Raw genomic sequence first — 22542 nt, forward strand, 5'->3', positions numbered from 1 at the left:
ACTGCTCTAGACCTGACCTGGATAAAAATTTTTGATAGTTTCTGAAAAGTAAATGCCAATTGCTCTTATTCTATTATGGAATTAATGAATAAACACTTTCTGCTCAGAAAAAAAACAAATCCTCCACTTAAACACATAAAACAGCAGGCAAATCAAACTATCAATTTATTTTTTCTTAAAATCACTTGAAAGCTTGCAAGGAATTCAGTACCTTGGTATTTGATGACAAAAGCAAGAATTATGTACAATACTATACACTCAGCAATGTTACAGAAAATTACATTGTTTGAAAATCAGTTAGATAGCATATGGTGTAATTCATTCGAGAGATAATACTGCACTTTACACTTATAAAAATATTGAATTCTGTTCCATAGAATATATCTGTGCTGAGAAACCTGACAGCCTAAATTATTGCCATACTCAAGAAAGTTCAGTCGCAAACATAAGACAAACCGTGATCTCATTCAAATTATAGCTTACACACAGGGACACATTCAGACTCAACCTAAAAAAAAAGGTGCAAATATCAATAAAAGGGAGGAAAAAAAACACTAAGGGCAAGAATGGGGAAGCACTTTGTGGTAAACAGACAGGCTGACAGCGTTTGAATGCGAGTGCAGATTTCTGCCTCTTAACTCTTTTCACCTGTGGGTTTTGGAGACAGAATGACTTAATTAAAGATTAAACCAGCAATAATTTGTACTGCTTCACTTGCAGAAAAGGTAGTTTATTTTAATCAATTAGTAATTGTGTCTTTAGGCCTGGTCATTAATCAGTCTGATTAAAAGCTAGTAACAAAGAATTCTCTTCACTTAAAAATGAATTAATCCAAACTAGTCATGAGTTTTGGGCAACTGTACATCTGTAGTCGTTTATGCCGTATTAATGTCATTATGACTAAGACAATAACTAAGCGAACATTACTCCTCACCTGACTTCATGAAACAAACATCCCTTTATTTTTTTTTACTCTCTGAACTTGCTTTTAGTGGTTTCATGGTCAGTGTCATTATCTTGTTTTTCTCTTCCTTAATACCAGTGTCTAATTTACCCAGACATTAGACGAGAGTATAATAAACGATATAATGTAATTCAATTGTAAAAATTTCCCAGTCTTGAATAAAAAGCTTTACATTTCCCAAACTGTAATTAGAACACAAAGTGTGCAATTTAAAAAGCACTAAAATTTAAATTTTAGTAATATTAGCATCAAGCCTATTAAAATGAGTCGAAACAGCTGGATTTCAAGATTTTCAAACACTTGCTGCACACATGCTATTCATCATGCTTGTGACAGCATCCATGTCCCCAAACAATTAAAAAAAAGCTTTATCTAGAACTGCCTTATGCTCAGATCCCCATGCTGTTTTTAAGCTACGGCTTTAATCACTGGATTAGCATTTTAAAAACTGGTGAATAAATGCATCATTGTTGAGTTACAGGTTAAAAGAAGATTGAGAGTTAGCTCAAGTGCAGTTCTACCACAACACAGGTGTCGATGCTAGTTTTTCACTACATATACATGAGCAATGAACAGATCTAAAATGCACTAAAGTGAGCTGTGCATTAACACGCTAGTCTTCATGGATGTCATAGATGGGGCTCACATCAGCGGTCTGGAGGTGAAATGCACTGTACAATTCTCATGCTTATGGCTAATTCATGTATCATAAGGCGGCAGTTACCTAAGTGCAATTCAAGCAGTTGGTACACCCTGTACCGTTTCGATTTCCAGGAAGACATGAGGATTTAGCGGCGTATGACAAGTTTACAGCAAATCAAAGAGAACTAGAGTTTGGTAAAATAGTCTGGAGCTTCAAAAAATATATATAGCATACAGCATTATTTTCCATAAAAGGAAAGGGTCACAAAAAAAAAAGAAAAAAAGGATCTTCTGAATTTTTATAAATATATTTTCTGAGGGTTGGATTAAGGAACTGTTGTTAAACTGGAGAGTGTGAATGGCACTGGGAAGGTAAGAAAAAACAAAAATGTGTGATAATGGGTCAGATGGCAGCGTTCAATTCAATGCATGAAAAAAAATTTAATCAATTATAACAAGGCAATCTCAGTGATGGCCAGTTTACATGTATACCTTCGCAAACAGTATCTACAGGAGCAGTTGGCCATTTTCAACACAGTGTTTTCATCAGCGTACCTCAATGACATGTTTGTAAGCCTATGTACACACACAAACACACATACAAACACACAAGCACGCTCAGTCTGCATCTCAGAAGATTCCAGTTACTGAGAGCAGGATACCCGAGTAACCAAAAAAATAATAAAATAGGGAAAATAAGGATCATTTCAACTCCATGGCCGGGACCCTACAGCACTGATTCACTCACACACATACATCCACACACATTAAAAATCTCACATACTGCACATTCAATGACTGGTTTGCACCAACTATCCAAGTTCTAACTAAACTGACTTGCCTACTTTAAGGAGCTTGCATTAAACGCACCATAGTGTAAGATTACACTAGTGAAGGGACAAGTGTAAAACAATACTGCCTAAAACTGACCAGCTGATATGAATAAACGGAATAAAATAAAAAAAATAAAATACTCATGTACACATAACATATAATAACCACTCCTTGGGTTTTAACTAAGGTTTGATTTACACTCTCTACTGAAATGTTAACTAGTCATCTCTTTTAGCTACAGGGTGAAATTGATTAATTAATCAGTGTAAATGACAACATGACGGCTGATTTAGTCTTCATGTTGTAACTGAATCGGCACTCGCTAGACCGTTAAAAACTAAGTTGGGTCATTAAGACGCAAATTGCTTTACACATGCAGTTTGGAAAGAACCTGCACATGGCTGGTGCAACCACCTGCTGCTCTGCCCCTGTGTGTGCTGAATAAGGTGCACTGCTCTCAGAAGGGGTGTCTGTGTCTTCGTCTGAGTCTCAGCCCAGCCAGGCCTCCAGAACACTCCCCATTCACCTGATATGTAAAAAAAGAAAAAAAAAAAAAAAAAAAGTGTGCCAGGTACAGGTTGAGTGAGTAAGTGTGTGAGAGGGGCTACACTAAGAGGCAGAGAGAGGAGAATCCACAGCAAGCAGTCAGTGAGATGAAGCCCGGGGAACTGCAAACCTGCCAGATAGAACATACCCGTGGTTAGTAGGAAAAAAAACCGGACGGCAAGAACAGGGTCTAATCTTAAACACCCTTTCAATACTATAAATGAACAAACCCCTGACATTCCCCAGAGCAAGGGTTGTAACTGGTCCTCAAGATGCAGCCCAGATCCGAGAACCTTAGTAAAACTGATAATGTATGTAAAATGGCCATCATTTAATTATTATAGTTTTTAAAACAACAATCGCAGCTTCTGAAGCAGCAGACTGTCAGCTGCAGTGACACATGCATTAATGTGGAGTACTTAGCTAAAGGAAGCTCATCATATCAAAAACTTGCTATAGAGCTAAAGATACTTGCTTAGAAAGGCAAGAGTTAAAGTCAATTACAGAGAAGTACAGTATGTACTTATTCTCATCATGTCAAATTCCCTACATAATTTGTTGACTTTAAGCCACATTTCAAAAGTGGTAAAGTGAAGCACTGCTGCAAAACTAATCATGACCGCTTCAAAATGTATTAGTCATAGTCATTACCAGTTAAAGGTAAAAAAAATACATACTGTCTCCATTCAGTCATGTTAGCTGATTATCCAGATGGAAGAAATAGTATTGCTTCGTAAGCTTTGTGTACAAGAAATAAAACAGGACAAGGAGGTGCTGCTGCTAGTGTATTTGATTTAAAATTGTTTAGTGATCAATACAAACGGCGATCCCTGGTAATTCCCAAACTTAATCATTTTATAGCAGTCACTTTTCTTTTTCAGATAAGTAATCCTATAAAAATCTCATTGTGTCTAATTTAAAGATTTGCCATTAGCAAAATTACATACAAAGATGATCAAAACACTGTGTGTGTGGGTCGTTCTCATTGACCACTCACCCCTCTAAGCATATGACAAACAGCAAATGTTTTAACCTTCTGTTCATTTTATAACCACTAAAGAATTCTATATGTTTACTTAGTAGTTATGGGTCATTCTTGAACAAATCTTAAGTTTGACTCAGGAAGAACGATCGTCTCAAGGGAATGATTTGTTGAGTTGCCCATGCAGAATATCATGGGAATTAGGTTCAAGAAGGGTGAACTAATCAATTCTCTTTCCTGGCTGTCAGGTAAGAGGTGAAGTGTGTTAACTGTAGACTAAACCAACATCTACTACTTACACAAAATCACACGTTACATTTTTGTCTTGTTTGTTGTGTGATCACCGTTTGCGCAAGTAGTAGATGTTAGGGAAGTAACATTTTAATTACCATTTGCTAAAGTGAACGAAATGACTCAAAAAGAAAAAGATTTGTTCATTTTGCTGAACAAGACTCAAAGATCCGAGTTGGTAAAATGATCCGAACATCCTATCACTATTACTTCGGGAGTCACTTCAAACAAAGCCTTAGGATATTAAAAGTTTTAATGTAACAAACTAAAAATGATCTAATAAATCCTAAATCATACCTCTGCAGTCTCTGTACTAGCTCTGTGACCATGGAGTCTGAGATGCCTGGGCACACCTCCTCTGCCAGGAATATGGCCTCCCTCAGCTCCTCCACTGCCTCAGGTTTTCCATTACTAGCCTCACCCTTCTGCTTCAGCTAGAGGTAAAAGAAAGGAGAGCAAGCGGTTAACTGTTAAATCTCATTCGTTAATCAACAGCTACAGGTCTAGTATTTACTGTTTACTTGACCTCCATACACAAGCTTCTCTAGAAAGAAACTGCACAGCAATGGAAGGGAGATTATTATTTAAGCATTAAAGGAGCACTGGTAAGTTTTCATATTTTTACACACTGTATATTTTGAGGTAATGTTTTATGTGAAAGCAGATAATGCTAGTGGAGCCTGCATGCAACATCAAAAATCTATGAGTTTTTAATACCCCCAAAAATGTGTGGCTCAAGTCTAATCAGTAAATAAATGTGTGATCAAGTTCTTACTTCTGCAAACAGTGGAGATATAATAGTTGACAAGCTCTGGGACAAAGGCATTTGTGTACTGCTCTGTACCTGTGGAAAAGACAACAACAGTGACAGTGAGAAATAAAAGGAGAGAGAGAGATTTTATTGGGACTGATTCCACATGACCTTGGGCTTTGGTCACTTATGGGGATTAAAAGAAAAGAAAAAAAAACCTGACACTACAGCATTTATGCACAAAGCATTAAAGATGAGCTATTATTCCAGCACCAACCACAAAAGTTAACCACTAATGCATCATTAATCCGAATTGTTGTGATTCAGCAAAAACATGGTTTTATAATAAACATGATCAAAATAATGTTTACTGATTGTATATAATGATCCAACCATTCATGAGTCCAGTACAAAAAGCATTCTATGTGCTCCCCCTCCCTGTGTCTCATTCATTTTAGTACAGATTTTCCAAGCGTCCCTACACCATAGGACACTAACGCCCTAAATAATGTACCCCTAAAGCAAATGTACAATGCTGTTAGCTTCTCTCTCCTCTTCACCTTGCTGTGGTCCAGCCCGGCTGATTGCATGATCCCATTTTGGATTTTTTGGGGGTCTTTCTCTCTTATAGTAAAGATCCAGTCATCGTTTCCCGAGTCGTTACCACCTGAGGCCTGTCCATCCTGTTCCCTGAATAAAAGACAGAGACTGATTTTAATTGGAACTCCAAAAAAAAAGGGTAAAATATTACTATTGGACCTGTGGCAAAACAAAATGCTAACCAATAATATATTACAATGAGGCTCACTGGTGATTAATTTATTAATTTTAGTGTAATAAAAAACTCTGAAAATGGCAAGCTACACAACCTGTTACCTAAATCGATGCCAATTAAATTTTCTAACTCAAAATACACAGAATATTAAAAATGTGACTGTGCTTACGGGTCAGACTCATCGGAGCTGGAATCGTCTCGACTTTGCTCAGCCTTCCACCTCTTGTACCGATCAATGAGTTCTGTGAGGTACGAGGTCTTTTTAGCATGACGTACAATAAGCTTATGTTTTAGCAGCTCTTTAGCTGAAGGTCTCTGCAAAGAGAAAGATACAACATAGGCAGCCCGCTTAAAAGGAGCATAACTCTTTAAAAAGTATTTTAAGTCCTATAAGTACAAGAATGAGTTAAAGCTTTTAAATGCAATTAGGTATCGAACACTTACAAAGTTTGGCTCCTTGTTGAGACATGCTTCTACAAACTCTTTCAGCGGTTTGCTGTAGTTTCCCTCCAGAGTTGGCGGGTTGTTCTTTGGGATGAGAAATAGAACCTTCATGGGGTGAAGGTCAGAGTGGGGCGGCTCTCCCTTGGCCAACTCTATCGCTGTTATACCCAAGGACCAAATATCTGCCTGCAACACACCAGCAGAGCACTTAGTGCAAAAAACAGTTTACGTTTCCTGCACTGACAGGTTCCATATTAAAATGTAAAAAGTAGAAAACAGTCAGCATTTGGTGGTCATGGATCAGTCATGAAAGCATTTCTTAGATAATTTTTTTAAACTCTGCTTAATTTCATATAAATAGTTCCTGACAAACCAAAAACATAATGCCACCACCTGGTGGCTGAGGCATAAATACACAGACTGCAGTTCAAAACCATACAAATCTATATAATGCAATGTGTTACAGTGTTACAATGTTACAGTTGAAGAAAAAATTTGATAACGGAGACTTTATTCCCCAGACTCTATATTACATATACTAACAAACACAGAACTACCAAATCAAACTCTTAAATCTACTTTGGAACATGGACAAAAACACTGCAGTCATTTTTATTTCATACTTCATGTTTCACATGCAGTCATACCCACATCATATCTTCACCCTTCTATATTTATATACTTCTCAGTTTACAATTAAATTTAGCACATTCTGTGTAATTTATACATAAAAAATTTTTTTTCATTCCATTTTACACTCACCTAAAGGATTATTAGGAACACCATACTAATACGGTGTTTGACCCCCTTTCGCCTTCAGAACTGCCTTAACTCTAATTGCTTAAATCACCTTTCTTTCCCATTTTGACATTCAGTTTGGAGTTCAGGAGATTGTCTTGACCAGGACCACACCCCTAAATGCATTGAAGCAACTGCCATGTGATTGGTTGATTAGATAATTGCATTAATGAGAAATTGAACAGGTGTTCCTAATAATCCTTTAGGTGAGTGTATATACAATCCCAATTTTTTAAATTTTTATATTTATTTTAATAAAAATTCTATATTTAGTTTAATTGCATTCTTCTACTGCAATTATTCTTTTATTTTAGTGAAATATTTCTATTATCTTATATTTTTTTGGTTCACAGACAGTCGAATAAGCATTTTATTGCATATAATATTTTGTAAGGTTACGTACTTGACAAAATAAATTCATTTGAATCAAAACAAAAACTTTCTTTATTAATAGTTATAGAATGAAAGAAGTCTCCTCCAGGGTTATATCATCCACCAAGACTTTACATAAAATGAGCGAATTAAACAACAGTGCATGAACTCTGTTTCATAGTGTTCGGAACAATAAGGAAGTTTAGTGCGAGTCATTACAGTAATGCAGGTTCGGACATCATATAAATCAGAGTGACTGAAATTGATTAATAAGAGAGTGACTTGTTACATACAGAAACAAGGAAATTGTATAACAATTTAAAAGAGATAAAATCTTATCGCTGTCTTTTCCACATGCATTAACATTCCTACGTCAGTCTGTAGCTAAGTTTATGATCAGAGCTGACACGATCGGAGGCTGTGATTGGTTCTGACCTTTGAATCGTAAGCTGACTGTTTTATGACCTCGGGTGCCATCCAGAATGGAGTGCCGACAAATGTGTTCCTCTTGATCTGAGTGTCTGTAAGCTGGCCTGCTACGCCGAAGTCAGCCAGCTTTACGTCACCTTGCTCTGACAGCAGCACATTAGCAGCTGCAGAAGTAAATACACACATTATACTCCATGTCTGAACTGATATGGTTCAATTAAAAAATGCATTTTTAAAAATGCTGCATGTTCACAACATTATTAAGGTACCTTTAATGTCTCTGTGAATTTTCTTTTCTGAATGCAGGTATTCAAGCCCCTTGAGAATCTCTCTCAGTATAGTAGCAATCTGGGACTCGTCCAGTGACCCTGGCTCCAGCTGTCAGAGGGGACAGTGTACATGTAAGGCCACTGTGGTATACTCTACGTGAATTCTCATTATGAACAGGATGAATTATGTAGATTACATACAACTCACCAAATCTAATGCTGAGCCTCCTCCTAAATACTCCATTATGATCCATAACTTTGTGCCCTAAATGAGAATGAGCAAAATAACAACAGACATTAAGACATTATGTTAGAACTCAACAGAAAGCCATGCAACAAACAGACAGCAGCCATAACCAATATCAGAGATCACATGACTTATCCATGACCAAATAATTGAGTTGTGAAAAAGAACACATAAATCGTATACATAATACAGACAAATAATACATAAATTAACAGGAAGCAAGTCTAATTAAACTTGACCAAAATAACATTTCTGATAAAAAAAAATTTAAAAAAAAAACATTATGGTGTCATTTATAATATACAGTGGTGTGAAAAACTATTTGCCCCCTTCCTGATTTCTTATTCTTTTGCATGTTTGTCACACAAAATGTCTGATCATCAAACACATTTAACTATTAGTCAAAGATAACACAATTGAACACAAAATGCAGTTTTTAAATGATGGTTTTTATTATTTAGGGAGAAAAAAAATCCAAACCTACATGGCCCTGTGTGAAAAAGTGATTGCCCCCCTTGTTAAAAAATAACTTAACTGTGGTTTATCACACCTGAGTTCAATTTCTGTAGTCACCCCCAGGCCTGATTACTGCCACACCTGTTTCAATCAAGAAATCACTTAAATAAAAAAGCACCTCAATCTATCAGTCTGGTAAAGGTTATAAAGCCATTTCTAAAGCTTTGGGACTCCAGCGAACCACAGTGAGAGCCATTATCCACAAATGGGAAAAACATGGAACAGTGGTGAACCTTCCCAGGAATGGCCGGCCGAACAAAATCACCCCAAGAGCGCAGAGACAACTCATCCGAGAGGCCACAAAAGACCCCAGGACAACATCTAAAGAACTGCAGGCCTCACTTGCCTCAATTAAGGTCAGTGTTCACGACTCCACCATAAGAAAGAGACTGGGCAAAAACGGCCTGCATGGCAGATTTCCAAGGTGCAAACCACTTTTAAGCAAAAAGAACATTAAGGCTCGTCTCAATTTTGCTAAAAAACATCTTAATGATTGCCAAGACTTTTGGGAAAATACCTTGTGGACCGACGAGACAAAAGTTGAACTTTTTGGAAGGAGCGTGTCCTGTTACATCTGGCGTAAAAGTAACAGCATTTCAGAAGAAGAGCATCATACCAACAGTAAAATATGGTGGTGGTAGTGTGATGGTCTGGGGTTGTTTTGCTGCTTCAGGACCTGAAAGGCTTGCTGTGATAGATGGAACCATGAATTTTACTGTCTACCAAAAAATCCTGAAGGAGAATGTCCGGCCATCTGTTCGTCAACTCAAGCTGAAGTGATCTTGGGTGCTGCAGCAGGACAATGACCCAAAACACACCAGCAAATCCACCTCTGAATGGCTGAAGAAAAACAAAATGAAGACTTTGGAGTGGCCTAGTCAAAGTCCTGACCTGAATTCTATTGAGATGTTGTGGCATGATCTTAAAAAGGCGGTTCATGCTAGAAAACCCTCAAATAAGGCTGAATTAAAACAATTCTGCAAAGATGAGTGGGCCAAAATTCCTCCAGCTGCTAAAGGTGGCCCAACCAGTTATTAGGTTCAGAGGGCAATTACTTTTTCACACAGGGCCATGTAGGTTTGGATTTTTTTTTCCCTAAATAATAAAAAACATCATTTAAAAACTGCATTTTGTGTTTACTTGTGTTATCTTTGACTAATAGTTAAATGTGTTTGATGATCAGAAACATTTTGTGTGACAAACATGCAAAAGAATAAGAAATCAGGAAGGGGGCAAATAGTTTTTCACACCACTGTAAGTGCAGTGTTTCCCCACAGATAGAGTATACTTGGGCAGACCAAATATACCAAAGTATATTTTCCTGCCCCTTTCTGGGCAGTAGACAGTTTTTTCTCGCTCTACCGTCACTGTACCTGTCTATTTTGCTACTCCGAGAGCGATGTACTGAGAGGCAGTAAATGCATCGGGCGGCAGCTGCCATAAAAAGAATAAGCAAAGTGTACTGCATGCTCTTCAGAGAAGCACAGTTTTACACTGAATAGGAAAAAGCCAGGAAGAACCCCTAAAGCAAGAATCTGTACTGGCAACACAGCACTGAACACATGACCTTTCTTTTTTTTTTTTTGCTTAATCAATATAGCCTAGGTTGTGCTGAAAAATAAAGTGTTACACATGCTCTGACAAACAGTGCCTCATTTGTACACCAAAGAGTGTTTGGTTTGAATTTTTTATTTTATTTTGTCTTAGTCCTTAAATCTGAGCAGATGGAGGACAGGGGTTTGAATCCCTGAAATGTTAAATTAATAGAAATATCATAAATCAAACTATTGTTTAAAAATGTGATGTATTTGTATATCTTGGTAATGTCTGACCATTCTACTGGCTACAACCGCAAGTATATTTCAGAGTGTGCGATGTACATTTTATTAAAATGTGTCTAAAATCTTTTTGGTAAATCCTCAAGAAACTGTTTTGTACCAATTTACTGTTGATAATGTTCTCAAACACACCCAGCCTTTTAGTTAGGTCTGATTCTTAGGACAGCAGGAAAGTGGTCAAAATGTACCACAGCAACAGAAAGATTAAAACCTACTAGGGGTGGGCGATATGGCTGAAAACTGTATCATGATATCAGTGTTTCATATCGGTCGACATCAATAATTATTGATATTTTTAATGACCCATTTAAAATAAGGAGCAGGAGAAAAATATATTACATTTAAACTTTTTTTATTTTAAACTTAACCTTCCTCTGATCATAGTCTTCTCAGTTATTAAGACAGAAATGTCAATAACCATGGAAAACTCCATGGTTAAATAATTAAAATGTAAACATAAGTCTAAAGTCACAATGCTAACAATTATCACAATGCTAACAATTATCTCAACATTTAAGGTGCAAAATGAAAGAAAATGTAAGAAATGCTTAATAAAGTGTAATAAAATAGTGCAAAGTGCATTTTCTGCTTATGAAGAGGAATCCAGCAAACCAGCACGAGACAACAATATGGCGCAACCAAACATGATACTGTTACATGATTGGCGTTACCGTATTACTACAGTACGTTGCTAAGTTACCGTATTACTCCAAACAGCATTTTTGGGGCCGATCACCGATCACCAAGATCATGATCTGCCGATTGCCGATCACAGAATGGCAGGGGAATAATCTATAATCTAGCAGAGTTTGCGCCATTTGTAGAAATAAAACTAACTCTAAATTAAATATATTGAAAAAAGAAAACTGTAGAAATAGGCAACAGTCAAAATCTTGAAGAACCACCACCAAGTGTTTCTTTTTAGAAAATTTGAACTTAAAGCTACTGTAGACCATCTTTCCCAAATAAGGCAGAGTAACTTAAAATTATTCCAAAAAAAGAGGGGTCAGGCAGACCAACACACATCAGATCAGCTTAATGGGATGTAGCCTCTTAATACACAGACTACATGTTATAACTGGCAGCAAAATATAAAACTTGTTACACCAAAACTGGCTACTGCCACAAAGGACAAAACTATGGCATGTGTTTTTTTTTTTTCTGTTATTATTATGAACGTCTGAGTAGTAGTAGAGGAACAACTACATCAGATCCAAAAAATAGAACAATGCAAGCAATGTATTTAATTGAATTAGGTTTGTTTCCAATAAACTTTCCAATTAAGTATTTCTAATACTAAATTAAATAAAATACACAAATAAGTAATTAAATAATCACTGAAGACACGTTGTATAAAATAAATGTTGCACGCGCGTGCAGACAGAGTTGAGCGTGCATAGAATCGAGAAGCCGTGCATGCGCGGAGAACACGTTGAGCGAGCAGTGGATTCAATTCAATTCAATTTTATTTGTATAGCGCTTTAAGCAATTTTCATTGCCGCAAAGCAGCTTTACACAGTCAAAAGAATTAAAGTTTGTATGAAATGTGAATTTGTATAAATCAAAATGGTCAGTTTGTCCCTGGTGAGCAAGCCGAGGGCGACAGTGGCAAGGAAAAACTCCCTGAGATGGTAATAGAAAGAAACCTTGAGAGAAACCAGACAGGGAACCCATTCTCATTTGGGTACAACAGATAGCAGGAATTGATCTGCATTTATACAGTGTGTAGGGTGGGAGGCAGTTCAGCTATAATAGCTGATGTTAACTGATGTTAATATGGAGTCCAGGTAGTTATTGAAGACCCAGTGGATAAACTGCACGCTCAGAATCGAGCTGTTGAGCGGGCAGTGGAGATATTGCACGCGCATAGAGTGCTTTGTCTGCTCTTGTAGCGTGGACGGTAAACCGAAACGCGGAAATAGCACAAACAGGCAGGATAACCAAGAGAGTTATTGTTTACACAATTCCGCGTTCTAGCAACTCACACTCAATCAGGAATTGGACCCAAAATTGTGAGTACTCTCATAAGATCCGGCGAAGCGTCGGAAACGGCATGGGCAGACTGAGCGATGTGAAGCGCCATGTTGTCTCATTTTATGCTTCCTGAATCGCGACCACCGTACTACTTTAGTGTCCTAGTGCCGGTCGCGGAGCGAGTGCGCATGACAGCAACCAAACTAGCTTGGCGACCTCTGTTTTCTTCCAACATAGAATAAACATTATCGAACGTTTTATTGAACACATTTTTTATTGACATCGATCACGTGTCTATAGCGATACATATCGTTATCGTTTTATCACCCAGCCCTAAGACCTACTATCAGCCAACATGCAACTTGAAGTACAGGCGCTGTACCTTAAAATTTCAGGTTATTCTGTTACCACCATCCAATAAAGTGACTTCCAAAACAAGGCATAGCTAATGAGTCTGTGATTATTTTAAAGAGAGTGGCAGTCACACTAGCTGAAATTGCATGTGCAGTTATTTGTATGTATAGTTATTAGCCTATTTGGCAGGGTATTTGAATTGGCATTTAATCCAAACCTAAATGAAAACCAGTAGGTTTATAAGGTAAATAATGTCAACTGGACCGAATGTGTTCTGTGAGTGAAATGTAGTAGTGGTAGTAGTGACAGGTGTTATGTTAGTCTAACTTATTACTACTACTAACACTCTTATGCAACATTGTGAAAATGCTTCTGTTGTTTAAATGTCAAGTGCTGGGCAAAACAATGCTCTTTTCTCCTTTTCTATTCTTTTTTTTCCCTTCCAATCTACAGGGACACACTCCATTCCAGTGGGTGGCAGTAACTGTGTGCCAACCCCACTAACTTACTCTAATTATTTTTATTTTCTGCAAAAGCTGTGGTATATTTTTAAGGATTTTAGATTTTTACAGTTTTACATATACAATTTTTGATCATTTAACATTCGTAATTTCACCTAAATGATTTAAAAAATTTCAATCAATTCCAAATAAAAAAATAACCCAATGAATCAAGTAATAGAATCAACCAAAGAAAAACTGATTAAATTGCAGACTGATTAAATCACAGCACTACCTAATACACATATATGTTTAAAAATGCATTAATGTGATGTATAAAAAGAATTCCACACACTGAAAAGTCTGTAAAATATAAGACCAAAAGAGAATTTGAAGACTGCATAGAATCAGCAGATTAACAGCTTTTCTCATCTTTATGGCAGGGAATTACGCCTAACTATGAATTTTATACGCTACTTGCTATTATAATGCAAACTTGAAATCCTTGCTGCATACCGCCACCATTCAGTGACCACAAAGTTCAATGAGGCAGGAAATGAAAAGGCAGCTGCTGAGAGGAAATGATACACAACAATGAAGAATTTCAGAAAAAGGAAAGCAAGTCTATTTTAGAGCGACATAAAGGTGTGTCAGTTTCTCAGGCCGAAATGTACCATGTGCAGGATTTTTCTTTGAATCAGATGTCTGGACCTCTCTGGAACTCTCAGTGGAGAGAGCTGAATACAGAAGTAACAATGCTGAACTCATTGAATGTAACCCATTTGTCTTAAAATGAAACCGAATTGTTTTAAAAAATTGTATGTATATATATATATATATATGTATATATATATACATATATATATACACACACACACACACACACACACACACACACACACACACACACACACAGTATACACATACATATCTATCCATCCATCCATCTATGCGCAAAGCATGTCATTCTGTAGCCATGATTAAAGAGATAAGTGTAACACTACAATTATTAATATTATAAAATAATTTTTATAGGTTACAGTAAGTTAAATAATTATTTGGACAGTGACAACAGTTATAATGTAGCCACTGTACACCACCACAAACAATTTGAAGTAAAAAAAAAAAAATGCCCTAACTAAAGAACTTGCACCCTAAATTGTCACAGGCTCAAAGACTCCTAGTTGGTGTAATGAACTTCCTTTAAATCCGTACAGCCGAGTAACTGCCTTATTTTAAGTGACAACTAAATACCTCTGTTTCTTCACCTATCGGAACCCCAGTGAACCTGGTGAACCAGCGTAAAGATCTGGTTAATGATGGAAAATACAAGGCACCTATATAGGTCGCTCTGGATAAAAGCATCTACCAAAAGCTTAAATGTAAATATAAGGATTAATTTTATTGATTGGATGACCACCTTTTGTAGTCAATGACGGCCTGAAGTCTGGACCTTACTAAATGCTGAGTTTCATCCTCATGCCTTTACTGCAGCTGCTTTCAGTTGCTGATTGTTCGAGAAACTTTATTTATTTAAAATTCATCTTAAACTTGGGACTATCCTGTAGCATCTTTAAATTTGTACATGGAGGCAACATGCATTAAAAGAATTAGACTTTCAACATTTTCCCTATTCAGGCTTGTATAAGACAAATCTTTTCACATTGTGATTTAACTATTAGAGATGATGCACTTACCTTTAAATATGACCCATAATACTTTGTAACGAAGGGGCTGTCGCATTGGCTCAGCACTGTGATCTCCTGCTGAATATCTTCGATCTCATCCTCTGCTTCCTCCAGATCAATGATCTTAATGGCCACGACCTTCTGAGTACGATTGTCTATCCCTTTAAACACCTCCCCAAACGAGCCCTTTCCGATCTTCTCCAGCTTAGTGAACAGCTCTTCGGGGTCAGTTTTAATATTCTAAACAAAAAACGAAAGGAAGGAACATTAGGACATGCTTAACTTTTCTGTTTAACACAATTAGACAATTAGCTATGACAAGACATGGATTAGCTGAAGACCCCAAAAAAAAGGATCACTTTTCATTGTTTGCTATATGTTAAAATCAAAGGTCTTTTATTTAACACTCACAGACAAACCAAAAACATTTTTCTTACAAATCAAACTCAGATTTTCCCACTTATTTACAATTAGTTAAGCTACAAAGTTTGAAAAAGCGTCAATGAACAGCAGATCTACCTGTTGCCTGACAGACTCCATGTGAGCTCTTTTCTTTTACCTGAACATTACTCACAATGGACCTGGCAGTACAGTGGGAACTATCATGACAGTAAAACGAGGCGTTGTTCACACTCACTTATCTAGCATGTACGTGTGGAATGGTGTTAAAGGGCCCAGCGGAGCTCTACACAGCTTAACAGAGGAAAAAAAATACATGATTTACAGCCATAATCTTACCACAAACCTTTTATTTCAACAGCCCTGATCAAACCCCCCCCCGCCATATGACTGATAATTAGCCAATAAGAGACATAGGAAAAAAGACATGAACTCAATATATTTAGTTAGCAATCAGATACTAGCTGGGAAAATGTGTGCAATGCTCCTGCATGTCATATAAAAACAGAGAAGAGTATATGATAGCATGGAATGTTAAAAATAAATTAACAACCACAAATGTAGTCAACAGAACTGTCTAAATCACCAGTTACTTCCTCAATTCCGTTTATTTTAGGTAAGATAATGAGTGCATATGAATAATTCCAAATATAGTGAAAAGTAATTTCCACTAACAGGTTTTTGGCAGTGATGTTGAATGTTCACAAGCAGGTTAGATTTGTGTTTGATAATTATATTTACTCATTTGAGCAGGTTCAAGTAATAACTCGGTTGTGACAGCTTAGTGGGGATGGGATTTGAACTCACAGCCTTCTGTTCAAGCCCAAATCTTTAAACCCTGAACCACCACATACTTACAGTAGGATAGAAATGTGTAATTAGACAGGAAATCTTTAAATGTAATTCCACCTTATTCTGTTAACCAAAACTATGAGTTTGTGATGTTGAACTTTTCATTACATTACGTTGTTATTCAGCATACAGGAAGTATGTTTATTTCAGCAGGTCTGTCTGTTATATCATTTCCCGTCAAAACAGAAAGTACATTTTGATGACGAGCGAGAAACTGTGACTAATTTTACAGCCCCAATAAACAAACTTGAATTTCAGGGTAAGATAACTGCATACAGTCACGTACAAGTACAACTATTAGGACAAGAACACAACTTTCATATTCTTGCCCCTGTGCTCTACCACAGTGGTTTTCAAATGAAGGAAGTAATTCCAGCTGAGTCTATACAACAGATTGGCTGGTGGCACACTTGCACTCTCCTCATTAACAGTGTTGTCCTCTGAGTATGTTTACACTGCCCCATACAGTGCTTGAGCAGAAAAAAAAAAAACTACCACCTGGCGTCATGTGATGTCTCGTTATAGTCTTTCCCCTCTCTTCTCTTCGTACAAGGGGAAAAAAAAAAAAAAAGACTGTCTAGTATTTTGATTTTGAGCAAGAGAAAGTCCTGTAACCTTGTGCAGTTTAAAGAAAATTTAAAAGTTCTTTAACAGTCATTGTTGGTTTTTTTTTTTTCAGGAAAATTTTAATTAATGTCTCAGAAAGAAGTTACAAAAATTACTTGTGCATGCCGTCAATTATAACTTTTAAAAAGAAATAAAATTTAAATCGGTCAAAATCTGAATCAGCAGGTCAGACTTTTAAAATATAATAATGATCAGAATCAGACAAAAAAATTGTCAGTGGCCATCTATTGTACAATTTTTAAGTCGGAGAAGAAACACCTGCACAAAATCTAGCTAAAGCCAGAACAAAGAAGGGAGTAGGCATATCAAGGCCACAATCAAGAGATGTGTTCACGAATGTATACAAGAGATTTACCTCAAGATGCAAAGCACAGCTAACACTCAAAAACAGATTTCTGCTCAGATAACATTTCTGCTCAGATTCAGTCAAATGCTGCAAAATTGAAGTTCTACTACACAGTACAGATGGATAATCACCCATATATACTGCAACAGCAACCCAAGAGCTTCTTAATGCAAAGAACAAAAACATTCTTCATGAGAAGTGTCTGTTACCTGACCTCAACCCAACTGAGCTGCTCTTCACTTACTGAACAGAAAACTGAAGGCATAAAGACCCTCAAAGTATCAGCAACTTAGAGCAGATACTGTAAAGACCTGGGAAAGTAGCTCAAGTGAGGAAATTCAACATTTGATTTAGTGCCAAGTCCAAGTATTAATATTAAGATTAATGTTTATAACTATCTTTGTCTAACCAATTACTGTTAGGCCTGTGACAATGGAATGGAATATAAAAAAATAAATTCCTACAATTCCTTCCTAAGATTTAATGCAATTTTTTGTTAAACCCCTTAAATTAAACCTGAAACTCTACAATTTACATCTTCATTGATTCATTCAATTGGGGGGTGTTTACATAAAAACAACAGCCTAAAGCCAGTCACAACATCACAATGAAAAGTGAGGTGATGGCACAGTGGAACTTAGTGCAGAAAGGCAAGCATTGCAGTGCTGGTAACCCACAATGTTTTATCAAGTCAGCAGCTTGTGCTAAATTCTTGACCTCAAAGACCTACCTGATCTGGCACCAGACCACAACCTCTACTTGTTTCTAATGCCAGGTAAGGCTCCCATCACAGCTGTGTGACAAGGGTCAATGTATGACAAGTGATTAGAGACGGAATCACCAGGGACCACCTGATACGATATCACGATATCTGGGTGCCCGTTCCATCTGATCTGTATTGCAATTATGTTAGAATCACGATTTAATAAATATACTAATTCTGTATTTTGTTTTTTATATTACAACAACTCTAAACAAATTTTGCAAATAATTTGCTCCCATCACACTGCTAATGAGTTAATAGTTTAGAGCAAGCTACCTGTAGTATTATAAAGGAACAGCAACATTTACTATCTCAAATACAAACATATATACAGTAAGTGCACAACATACAAACATTTGAGCTAGAAACGTGCATTTGCCCATGTTCAATCGCCATCTAGTGTACATTGTCATATATGTGCAGTGTGCATCCTTTGCAAGTAATTGCTTTAAAGTATCATTTTACAGCACAGTACTATGTAAAATATACTATGTTTAGCCAATTGTATTAGTATCCTAGTGCCTAGACAATGTTTGTTGGACTTACGAACAAACTGGACTTACAAACAAGCTCCAAAAACGGAATTCGCTCAAATTTAGGGGACTTACTGATCTTCAAAACTGAAAAGTCATATTCAAAATAATGAAAAAATTAATTGTGACGATACATGAATTCCCACGTAAGAAAACTTGCAATACATTACTGAAACATTTTTTCCTCCATCTCTGCAAGACATGCATGACATGTTCTCGGGACTCAACTCAGGATGTTCCAGGTTTGAACAGTAATAAAGTCACTGTTACATGACAAGTGTGACTAGTTTATGTAATAACACAAACACGAGTTGCTGCGACCGGCTGTTAGTAAATCATATGACTTACGTAAGGCTATGTTCCTCTTCAGATGCAGAGCGCAGGGTAAAAAAAAAAAAAAAAGAGCTGTGTGAATGAATCCAAATTCAGTTTTTTTTTATTTTTATTTTTTTTTTAAAAAGCCAGAAATCTTGCTTTAGGTATATGAATGACGACATGCTGAGCAGAAAACATTTGTGATAATACAGCAGTCCTGCTTTCAAACTAGACTATGCAGTATTGTCACTACACTCAGCACATTCTGACCAAGTTAAAAGTGTAACCCCAATGACCTACTTGTCCTGGGTAAAGGGCTAGTGAAATGTCCCACCTGCCACAGAAAATAAACAAGCAAGCAAGCAGAGACAAAATTCTCCGCTGTTAATCCTCACACCACTCAATGCCACAATAAACAAGTTCTCAGAGAAAAATCTAAATTTAAATCTAATGAGATATCACACATTTAACATTATAAAGGAAGCAGACATACTGTAAATAGGATCAGATTTGAGTTTATCTGTTTATTTTTTTTTTATCTTTTCCACTGTCAGTTCTCAAAATGTGCCAGAAATAAGGCCTGTTTAATTTCTGTTTCAGAAATAAAAACAAGGTTGTGTTTCTGTTTGTCACAATCACTTGCCATGTTCTCAATCATTTTTAGTAACCACTAAACTACGTCTGAGTTAAATAAGGAGAGACACTTGCATGCATACAACTGTCTGTGTTGTTCAATGGACAGTTTGCAAAAAAGCATTTCAGAACACCAGCAAACATTATGGAGACATAGCTTTCTGTGCAAATAAAGATCACAGAAGAGGAAGTGGACCGTAGTCAATTTTAGTTGCAAGGCTCAGCAGACTAAAGTAATATTTTTTTTTTTTGTGTTTATGTGACTTATTTTTTTAGCATTAAAATATGCATCACTTGGAATAAGACTATGTAGCTGAGCAGCTTCATAAGGACTAACTGTGTTAGAAAGATGCATGCTAAAATGAATAAAATACAATTTCCGTACAAAATGGGTAAAAGATACAGTCCAAGAAAAAAAAAAACAGCTTCTGATTGGTCGCTGCATCAGATGGTAAACAGCATGTTCAATAGCCCTTAAAACTTTAGGAAATAGCATGTCATGAGAATTTTTAATATTGAATGCAGGTCTGGTCAAAATCATGGTGGATTCTGGGCCTATTTAAGAAAACCTGTGTGTAATGCAGGGATATAACCTAGATGGGGTGCAAGGAAATGCAATGTTGCAAGCAAAAAAAAAAAAAAAGGAAAAAAGAAAAGGAAAAGCACAAACAAAACTGATTCTAACCCATCAACATGCAGTAACATCTTAATAACTAAATGAAAGATGATTGATTTTCAGTCCTCCACGCATAAGTGCGGTTAAGAGGCCAAAGTAGGATTCATTCCTGATGTTTCGGCTACATGAGATAAGAATATACAACCTCACTCGCAACAATGCTTTTCCTTTAACCCAGGGATCAGCAATCTTCTCATCAAATGGCATGTGTGTCCTTTTATTACAGCAAAACTGCAGGCATACTCGATTGCTTTTTAGAGGCTGTGAACCGATTCAACAAGTGAAACCAGGTGTGGTACTCGCTTCGTCGAAATGAAAAACTGCAGCCACACCTGTCTACTGTGAACAAAACTGAAGACCCCCTGTCCTGAACAGGTTTCTTGCCATGTCAGCCCAATCGTTAAAATGCGTACAGTATCGTGGCTACATTCACAACTTTTACTTCCGGTGTTGTTTCCTGCCTTGGGGCGCATCAGGAAACTCCCCAGGAAACTGAGCTATAGTACCAAGTACATATACAACCGGATTCTGTACACCTTGCTTTTATTACAACAAAAACAACAACAACAACTAAAAAAAACCAATGGAAAGCTAAGAAAATGCTCAAAATGCCACGGCAACAAAACAAGCTCAGTCCTCAGGTTAACACAGTGGGTCTCAATCATGGCCCTGTAAAATGCCTGTAATGCAGGTTTTATATTTTACTCCCCTGCTCAACCACAACATCTTTCAGTTCATTAAAGGCAGTTAATGAGCTGATTGGTAAAATCTGGTGTGCTGTGAGTCTATACAGTACTACAGTGTGCAGGACAGGGTGAATCAGGGTGGAGAGAGGGTGGCCCAATCCCCAAGATGCTCAAAGTCAAGCACTGATGGATTGTAAAGATATTTAGCAAAGCTAGCATGTGGCACTACAAGCTCTCTGTCTCAGAATACGTGATTTCTACGCTAGGTTGCTGTTGGATGTGTATCGGGTCGTTACCTGTATGCCCGGAAGTCCTCTCTGGACCGGCTGACGAGCCATGGCGTGCTATCCAAGTGTCTTAGCCGAAACAAAAAATAAAAACACAAATAAAATAATAAAAATAAATTCCAAGTGGATGTGATGACCACTGTGTTTAGATCAGCCTTCCGGGTGCACCATAACACATTCGCCAAATAAAACAGTCCAGTAATGTCCAGGCGACTATAAAGCGAGAACCGTCCTTGTTCAAAGTTGACGTTAGGGCAAACGATGGCTGGCTAGCCTGGATTAGCTTGGTTAAAACACCACTTTTTTTTTGTTATAGAGGTAACTAAAGGAAATATTGCGGCGAGCAACTAACTACTTCAGACTGCTGGCAGACGTGTAGCGGTGACTCCGGCGCTGTGGGATTCGCTCTGCTAGCACCCGAGCTAGGCTCGATGGAGAATTTACACCTAGACCACTCTGACATCCATAATAACACTCTGCAGCACTGCTTCACTCTCCAGACAAAAGCAACAGTACTTATATGATTAAGTGCGGTATCCCGTCAGAGTCACTACCGCGGAGAGGATTATGTTATTTTCGCCAACTGCCGCACAAGTTCGTTAGACGGACAGAAGGCTAGTTAGAGCTAACTTTCAACTTCCGTTGCCAATATTGCACGCCTCCTTATACTTTCTTGAATTTAAAAAAAGGCCAAACAAACGATAAGTTTGTGTCTACATTTAAAACAGCTGGAAAACCACCAAATTTCACCAAATACACTGCACTGCTCTCGTCCTCCTCATTTTCCGCCGTAGCCTTCCGCCATATTGAAACCTCTGACTGTATCAAGGCGGGGCAAAACCAAACGCAAGGACCAATCGCGCTTCCGTCATAAGTGTTCCGTCACGCCCCCAACGACCCCCCTCCAAAATTGTGTAACGACCGGTCCCTTTTCCGAATCCCAAATCGCTTCCTAACCCGTATGTAAGCGCACTATATAAGGTAGGAACGTGTAGCCTTCTAAGTTCACTACAAATGAAACAGCGAGCCATTTGAAATTTACTCATGGCCCGCGCTGCCTAAGTGGGCGTTGTCACTCTAGCGCATGCGCTTGTCTTTGGTTTGTGCTCTTCAAAACAGAAGTGGTTTGTGGTTTTGTTTTTTGTTTTTTTTGCTGAAGAAATGTAGTCTAACTCAACTTTACATCACGAAAGCCTGCGTGTGCGCGCTCATATAGTTGGAGGCGCATTTGCTAATTGTGAATTTGTACCTTCATCTATTGTTGTTGTAAG

The 22542-nt window shown here is 37.4% G+C and overlaps 1 protein-coding gene across 1 annotated transcript; it reads right to left on the minus strand.

Annotated features, from left to right (window-relative positions):
• Positions 1–105: 105 nt before the first annotated feature.
• stk24a (serine/threonine kinase 24a (STE20 homolog, yeast)) lies at positions 106–22089 on the minus strand. Its single transcript, XM_053495788.1, has 11 exons — positions 21281–22089; positions 15164–15394; positions 8306–8362; positions 8098–8206; positions 7835–7992; positions 6230–6415; positions 5955–6100; positions 5571–5700; positions 5035–5103; positions 4557–4693; positions 106–3116 (listed from the first exon to the last, which is right to left on the minus strand). Exons 1-11 carry the CDS (start codon positions 21320–21322, stop codon positions 3086–3088), a joined length of 1296 nt encoding a protein of 431 aa, XP_053351763.1. The 5' UTR covers positions 21323–22089; the 3' UTR covers positions 106–3085.
• Positions 22090–22542: the final 453 nt, after the last annotated feature.

The sequence above is a fragment of the Clarias gariepinus genome, chromosome 5, assembly GCF_024256425.1.
Source record: "Clarias gariepinus isolate MV-2021 ecotype Netherlands chromosome 5, CGAR_prim_01v2, whole genome shotgun sequence".
Taxonomy (NCBI): domain Eukaryota; kingdom Metazoa; phylum Chordata; class Actinopteri; order Siluriformes; family Clariidae; genus Clarias; species Clarias gariepinus.